General features: G+C 38.9%; 1 protein-coding gene across 1 annotated transcript; it reads right to left on the reverse strand.

Moving 5' to 3' along the window:
* Window positions 1-2,906: 2,906 nt before the first annotated feature.
* Window positions 2,907-6,406, reverse strand: LOC134098565 (uncharacterized). The gene is made up of 8 exons (XM_062551642.1): window positions 6,369-6,406; window positions 5,779-5,820; window positions 5,325-5,403; window positions 5,020-5,034; window positions 4,555-4,726; window positions 4,077-4,189; window positions 3,519-3,693; window positions 2,907-3,202 (listed from the first exon to the last, which is right to left on the reverse strand). Exons 1-8 carry the CDS (start codon window positions 6,399-6,401, stop codon window positions 3,115-3,117), a joined length of 717 nt encoding a protein of 238 aa, XP_062407626.1. The 5' UTR covers window positions 6,402-6,406; the 3' UTR covers window positions 2,907-3,114.
* Between the last annotated feature and the right edge of the window lie 1,808 nt (window positions 6,407-8,214).

Below are 8,214 nucleotides of genomic sequence, written 5' to 3' on the forward strand. Positions count from 1 at the left end.
ACTGCACCAGTGCACAAAGCAAGGTCCATAAAGGCATGGATGACAGAGTTTGGTGTGGTTGAACTTCACTGGCTTACACTGAGCCCTGACCTCAACCTGATACAACACCTTTGGGATGAATTAGAGTGGAGACAGAGCCAGACTTCTCGTCCAACATCCGTGTGTTACCTCACAAAATGCGCTTCCGGATGAATCCCATAAACACACTTGTGAAAAGCCTTCCCAGAAGAGCTGAAGCTCTTGTAACTGCAAATGGTGGACCGACATCATATGGATTAAAGGGGACATATCATACCTCTTTTTAAACGAGGTTAGAATTGGTCTCTCCCAAATTGAACCGTTTCTGGGCTGGCCACGCCTCCAGCTGCATGTATTGATTACGCTGCTCGTTTCACAGGTGAAAATGACTAAAACAGAGCCGGCATCCAACCACATATGTTAGACCCTGGTGCTAGGGTTGGTCTATGCAAATTCCCTTAGTATGACATCAGAATAAGGGAGCCATCCAAATGGCTCACAGCAGCATACTTTCTTGACACCAAAGTCTTTCTACTGATCTACAGAAAACGGATGGATGGGTTTTTTCACGCTTGGAGTGTTTATAAGAACAGTAGAGGCCTAATTATGAACACAAAGGCCCGCAAAAAGTGAGTTTTGCATGATATGTCCCCTTTAAGAATGGTATGTCACTTAATTTCATATGGTAGTCAAGGCAGGTGACCCAATACTTTTTGCAATATAGAGTGAGTTGCATGGTGCTTTTTCCAGTTGGCCTATTAGCCTATTTGATGCTCATTGAGCTAACAGGCTATAGGCCTACTGGAAAAAGCACCATGCCAATCTCTAGCTATGGTGAAGGGTATGTGGTGATGTGGGGCTATTTTAATTCCAACGGCCAAGGGAACTTTATCAGGATGCATAATATCCTGGATCCATGAATAGCTGGCCTTTAAAAATAAAAATCTGCCTGCCCCTAGTAGTTAACCCTATGTGTTAAATTCCTATAGGGTTGCATAGGGGGTCAAATACTTCCTTCCCCCTACCATTTAAGGAAGAACATTTATTTATTTACAATACATTCTTCAATCACAAAGAGAATTTGTGTTCTTAGCGGTTTGATTTTTACTCATTTTGTTTAATTAAGGCGTTAAGATCAATTGTCAAAAGATGATTTTATATTCCTCTTTTTAAGCAACTTTAGCATGGTATCAAAGACATTTTCTCCTCACTGTGTCTCTGGCAGTTTTGGCTCATGGCTGCAAAATGATGGACAAATTCCAAATATATATTTATTTATAAAACACCAAAGTAAAAATAATAATGAAAAATAGTTTTTGTGCTTAAAACATTATCTAATTGATCAATATAGGGTTAGATGTACTGATTTTAGAAGTTGTACATGAGGAAACCATATCCATGCTTGGAATTACGTTTGAAATGAATGCAGGTCACTTGGGACTCATGTTGCACAGTAGAGGGGGTTTATAGCTTGCGCATTAAAGGGATAAGTAAATTATATCAAATAATTTAAAAAGAATATCTGCAAATTAACTCTATGTAGCTGAAAATAATGATTTCTTTTGCATATGCACAAACAAATCATGTCTGCAATATGAAAATACTTTCATTCTCATTTTAAAATACTCTTTATTGGCAAATATATAGGGGCAATTTCTCTGTCACTAGTTTGGAGTTTAACACGGTTTTAAACTGGACTTGGAGTTGGGAGTTGGAGTTTAAAACCATTTAAACGCCAAACTAGCGACAGAACAATTGCCCCATATTGTTTAATATGACGTCGGTTGGTCCACCCTTTGCAGCGATAACAGCTTCAGCTCTTCTGGGAAGACATTCTACTCAAGGAGTGTGTTGGGTGGGCGGTGGGCTTGGTTCACCGAAAGTATCGCAAGCCTAAGATGGTCTTAAATTTTACCCACTCGGTAACACTTTATATTAAGACACACATACTTATAAGTCACTAATTAATACCTTATTCTGCAAGACCTTATTCTACCCTTACTAGACCCTTAATTACGAATTTCCCCTATGTAAGCTCCTAATTACCCCTTATTCATAATTATTAAATTAGTTGTCACATGACTTAAATATACTTATTTCACGGCTCTTTAGAGTGCTGCAGAAAAGTAGCCGTATAATACGCAGAATAATGTATAGAACACAGGTCATTATCGGAAAATAATTCCCGACAGGATGAACAGGTTTTGGGTTTTGCTTCGTCCTGAAGGGAATTCTATACATTATCCCGCTTATACGGCTACTTGCCAAGTTTTGTGTTACAATATTTCCAACAAAAATGCAATATAGACACCTCTTAATTACCTTTTTAAAGAGAGCTTAAATACACCTATAGAGAGACATAACCATTTGACAAACATTTTGTTTATGAATTGTGTAAAGGGGCAGTGGGCACCCAATGTGGGAGTTTGAAAGAAATCTGCAATTTTTCTTCTGATTTTACACGATTGAAACACAGTCAGTATCAACACATACGACTTACAAATGTCCATGTGGAATCTATAGGTAATTATTCACAGAAAAAATGCCTTTAGCTTGAACACTTTTTGAGATAATGACATCTGAAATTGCCGCAGATTTAGATGAGGGCGCAAATGTGCCAAAAATCATGTTCAAAAATGTTTTTCTCTGGATGTATTAGGTATACCAAGCTAATATTTTGGCTGAGTTAGTTTAAATGGTTACTCTTTAGATGGTAAAAGTTTGAAGCAAATCTGAGATGGTCAAGCAGAAAGTTTGTCTAAAATCCGTTGAATTGAGGTGGAATGACCCATCTTGTTACACACACATAGTAACAGATGATATACATTCTTCTGATATTACACATGCCTCCATTGAAACATTGCAGCACAACACTGGCAACAGACGCCTTTTTTCCCCATGCTACTTTTATTTTTGCTTCACATGCTTGCTGACTTTTCAATGATCAAGTCAACACCAGTTATTGCTGGAGCAGAAATACATCTTATCAACTCACATCACTGCACTACTGTGAGAAGTCCACTTTAATGCACCGATGGCCTATCAAGCCCTCGGGTCTTCAGTGGAAGAGTCGTACTTCCAACAACCAGTTCTTACTCAACAAGGACACCCAAAGCGGACTTTGTAGTCCCGGCAGTATTGATCGGGCCCGTTTCTGCAGGCAAACCCAGTTGTCGGAGAGTAGCTGTACAGAGAGGGGTGAGGGAATAGATATGTGTCAATAAGCATACCTATAGAGCACATAAAGTGGGATGATATCCCATTTATACACTTATAGCCCTGAAAAAAAAATCATCTTTTAGTTATCATCTCCTCAGGGAAAATAAACACTGAAATTTACTTTTCTGTTTTAAACTGAAACATTTCAAAAGTCTTCCAAGACATGGTCTACATTATCATACTCACATTCCTACTGACATAGTGTATAGGCTACAAATGAAGTAAATTGTAGTCAAATACATAAATAAACATTATTTTAAAAATTAAAACAAATCCCTTACTGAATGAAGTCTTGGCCTGTCATGGTTGCAGGCGTGTTTGTGTCCACAGTTCTGCTCTCAATGGCGATGGGAGTGGCGCAGATCTCTCCAGGGTTCTCAGCACGCAGGTTGATGAGCAGCTCCCAGTCACCGGTTGCGGAGGGATTGTCACGGTCGTACCATTTTGTCCAGCACACTGCACAAGAGCACAAGAGAGGAAATCGGATTAAAACAGATTGTTTGAAGTCGTATCAGTCTGATTTGAATGTGCATGACGCTCGTTTAGTAGTTAGCAAATAATCCAGACATGTTTATATGAATGAATCAATGCACACATCCACTGCCCTTTAAAAAAAATCCTTAGACAATTAAAAATTATGGTAGACATAATCCACTATTCAGACGTTTCCGCTAATTTGAGTTCAAATGCCAGTGAAAACAGCTGGAATGGTGTGTAGTTGGTCTAATATTCCATCCACAACACAGGAGACAGCTTGAAGACCACAAGGACAACATAGATGAATGTAGAATTGAGCATGACTGGAATTAATAGGAAGGATTGTCTACAGGTTCACATACTTTTCTCAGTGCCACAGAATGGAGGGTGGCAGACAAAACGGACTTTATAGTCCCGGCAGAAACATTTCTTCTGATCTGCATTCTTACAGACGAGGCCAGTGATGTGATCATTCCTGTGCAAAAAATAAACCATCATTAACGTGCAGCATAGTTAATGTGACATTATGAACACTTTAAAAATGTTCAAATAAACCCAAACTGGGTTATTTCTGATTCAAACGCTGGTTAGGCTAAATGCTTAAATGAACACCACATTTTACTACAGTGCATTTAATTTCAGTTCAATTGCTTGAACTTTGAGCTCAGCAAACATTTGGGATATTATAAGGAACATTATTATTATGTTTATTTGAATACACATAACGTTATGCAACAACTAATATGCTCAACGATTGATAGAGGCAAGGCCTGGCCCTGGGTGTACAAAGAAAAGTATTGTTTTATTTTTGAACACACATTAGCTCTTGTAAACACTCACGCATAAAACACATTGCCTGCATCAGCCAGGCTAATGCCATCCACGGTCGCCACCTCGATGGCGGTGGGGTCGGGGCACATGGTCTTGGGTTGCTCCGTCTGCAGGTTACTGACAGTCTCCCAGTCTCCAGTTCCGGTTGGGTCGTCACGGTCCATCCAGTCTGTCCAGCACTCTAATAGAGAACAAATAACACAATGACAAAAAGGCACATTGCTCGTATATTTTCACACACACAGTGTCATTCTGAATCCTTAAAGGTAAAATTTCATTCAAACAACACTCTGGGGTCTTTTAAAATGGCAAAATGATACAAATGGACGTTATGTCTTGAATATTTTACTGACACTCAGATGCAGGATACAAACAAACATCTATGATAGATAGATAGATAGATAGATAGATACGTTATTGATCCCCAAGGGGAAATTCAATAATGCACGCACCCAAGCACGCTTTAGCACTTACTGATGTGTTGCACATCTGTGAAGAGGAAAGAAAATAAATGAATGTTCACTCATCACAACACAACACAATTATACCATGGAATGCTCGAGTTGAGAAACTATGAGAAAGCTTTTGGTGTTCCCCATGGTTCCATTTGAAGTATTTTATATAATTGAATAAGTCATTTTATATGTGAAAAGGCGTCAATTCATTGACAAACTTTGACCAAAAGTAAAAAGAAACAGTCATTTTATTTTCCTTTTAGCAAGACTCCGCTGCAGACTAACTTTCTTTAAGATCACACCATGGTGCTGTCTGATACGTACATGGCTTCATTGGCGGCTTGATCAGTTCAGGCAGAGGTTTTCTTTGTGCCGAAGAAATGGCAGCCAACGCACACACCACCTGGAACCAACCAAACAAAAGTTTAAAACAACAGTCAGTGTGGGACATCAACAAAGCAGTGCCATCTTCATCATTCCATGCTCAAATAATGAAGAGTTTATTTTGCCTGCTATTGTCACATTGATTTGTTTTGGGATGTATTTGGATTAGCTGAGAAAATAAATAACAATAAGTAATGCAAAGCAGACTGCATAAACAACAGGGAAGTGTTGGCTAATTCTGACACAACAATGAAAAATCTGAATATTCACTGTGTTTACCACAAACTTAACTTTTATACTTGATTATTGTAATCATGGAATAACTGCTGGATTAAAATACACATCTACTGGTGTAGTGACAGACTATTGGAAAAAGACTGGAGGAATTTCATACCAGCAGGATCATGGCAGAAGGCACGTGAAATCTCAGATTACTCTGTGGGGAAAATAAAAGTAAACTGTAAGAATAATCTTTCTAGTATATGGGGGAAAACGATTAGGTTATGCACGATTATTTAGGCCTTCATGATCATTTGAGATGCCGGTATAAGAAACACAAATAGCAAAGGTAAATTTACACTACATTTATGTTCTTGTTATATTGAAAATATTTCAGTCTATAGTGTACCAGAACATTAATCAGAGCATTAATGTTTTCACACTGCCCTTACTGAGCTTAACAAATCAGCAAAGACAAAATAACAAAACATGTTTTTATTGTGCTTTTAGAGTAAAATAAGGGACTCCCAAGTGCAATAATGTTTTTAAGACACATCAGTGTTCAAATATCCATGCTTATTCATTTAGATATCATCTTGAACAATCATTTTTTTACCTAATATCAATTATATTTGTCTAACCCTTGTCTACACCACTACATCATGAATTGGGTTGTATTTGTGCAATGACTATAAAGGCATTCTATTCTATTCTATTAACACATAGTTCATGCAGTATTTTATATCAGAAAAAAACCCTGCTTACCTGTAAGTCAGAATAAAGACACCGTGTGGACATGTACTGCCCTGTATCTGTGAAATGGTGTGGGCTGTTGCTCTTTTATATATGCTGCAGACACAGACAAACACGCACGCACACACCAATACGCAACCGCATAACACGCAAGCACGCACACACACACACGCATTGGCCACAGGCAGGATTTTTAAAATACCCAGGTCAAAGTGTGACCCAGTCACATGAGTAAGGTAACAACAACACATTCTGACATTTTGTTTGTTTGTTTATTTGAACATACTGTCAGACAAACACAGACACAGACTCACAAACACACCAGCACACACCAGGCTGAAGGCCCCTGATCGCGTGTGGATGCTAGAGGGAAATGTAAGATGTGAGCAGGACACCCTAAACCTCTAGGTCTCTGTCCCTGGGTTTCTCAATAGACTGGGATATTATAACTCAAGATTGTTCTGTTTCACCAGCCATTTGAGAGCATCTTTCACAAAAGGACTGTGTATACCTGTAAGACTACACAAATACTTTTCAAAACACAGGCGTTGCATGGAATTGCTCGCACTCCTTCCCTTGTTGTGTACTGATTGTTGTCCAACAAAAGAGGAAAGTTCAGGTAAAAGGACACGCGAAGATCCTGCTGATCTTCCCTGTTATTGTTTGTGTGTCTTTGTGTGTGAGACTGAGTGTGTGGTGGAGGGGGATTCTGTTGTGCAATTGCGGTAATGTTGCCGAGGCCTTTAGGAATTTTGGTCAACTCTTGAAGCGGGCTGCAGCCCTGAGATGTCATCACATACATCAAGAGTTACTGTAAGTTAGCAGCAGATTTGATATTCGCTGGATATTTGTTTTCGAAAGACATTTTCTCACTCTGGGATGACATCTCAGGGCAGTTTACATGTACATGTTTATCTGTTAACCTGTTTACCTGTTTACCTGTTTCATTTGTGACCCTTTATCACCCGACCCTCCTATTAGGGAAGTTGGACCAGTTAAATCCATCTATTCTAAAAGGTAGTTTTAGACATTTTAGACAGCTGATGAATTACTTGGAGCTATTTGAACTTAGACATGAATCCCAGATTGCTTTAAGGTCATATTTCTGGTTCACCAGGCCAGGACACATTCAGCTGAAAATCCCTAGACGAGCTCTGTCTATGCAAATCTTATCTCTTGTCCCTGCTATGCAAGCCCCACCCATCCACTGTAAAGCAAGGGACAGATAGTTGACACTGGAAAATACTCACATTGTAAAAAGAATATTGTCATCTGACAGGCACACCAGAAAAAAACATGTCAAAATACTTTTTTTTTTTTTGGAAACATTATTTGTTTAGCTGTCGATTATAGTGTATGCTCATTGAGGTCAATGCAAATCAAACCAGCTAATAGGCTAAGGGGAAAAAAACAACATGCCCATCCATTGGTATGGTGAAGGGTATGTGATGATGTGGGGCTATTTTAATTCCACATTTTTGACAATTCCATGCTCCCAACGTGGGAACATGCATTGTGGATGAACTTAACTTGTGCATTGTGGATGAACTTAACTGATAGATAGATAGATACATAGATACTTTACTGATCCCCAAGGGGAAATTCAAGGTCCCAGCAGCTTAAGACACCACACACAACATACAATACAATGTAAACAGGAAAATACAAAGCAATCAACAATTCAACATGACTAAAGGAGCAGTAAAATACTATGGATAAGATGTGCATGAATGTACTGAGGATTGGTACTGTGATCCAGTATGAGGTGTGTGTCAAGTTGGTAGTGCAAATAAGTCCAACAGTGCAACAGTCCTGACCTCAACCCAATAGAACACCTTTGGGATGAATGAGAGCCATT

This window comes from Sardina pilchardus, chromosome 12 (genome assembly GCF_963854185.1).
Source record: "Sardina pilchardus chromosome 12, fSarPil1.1, whole genome shotgun sequence".
In the NCBI taxonomy this organism is placed as follows: domain Eukaryota; kingdom Metazoa; phylum Chordata; class Actinopteri; order Clupeiformes; family Clupeidae; genus Sardina; species Sardina pilchardus.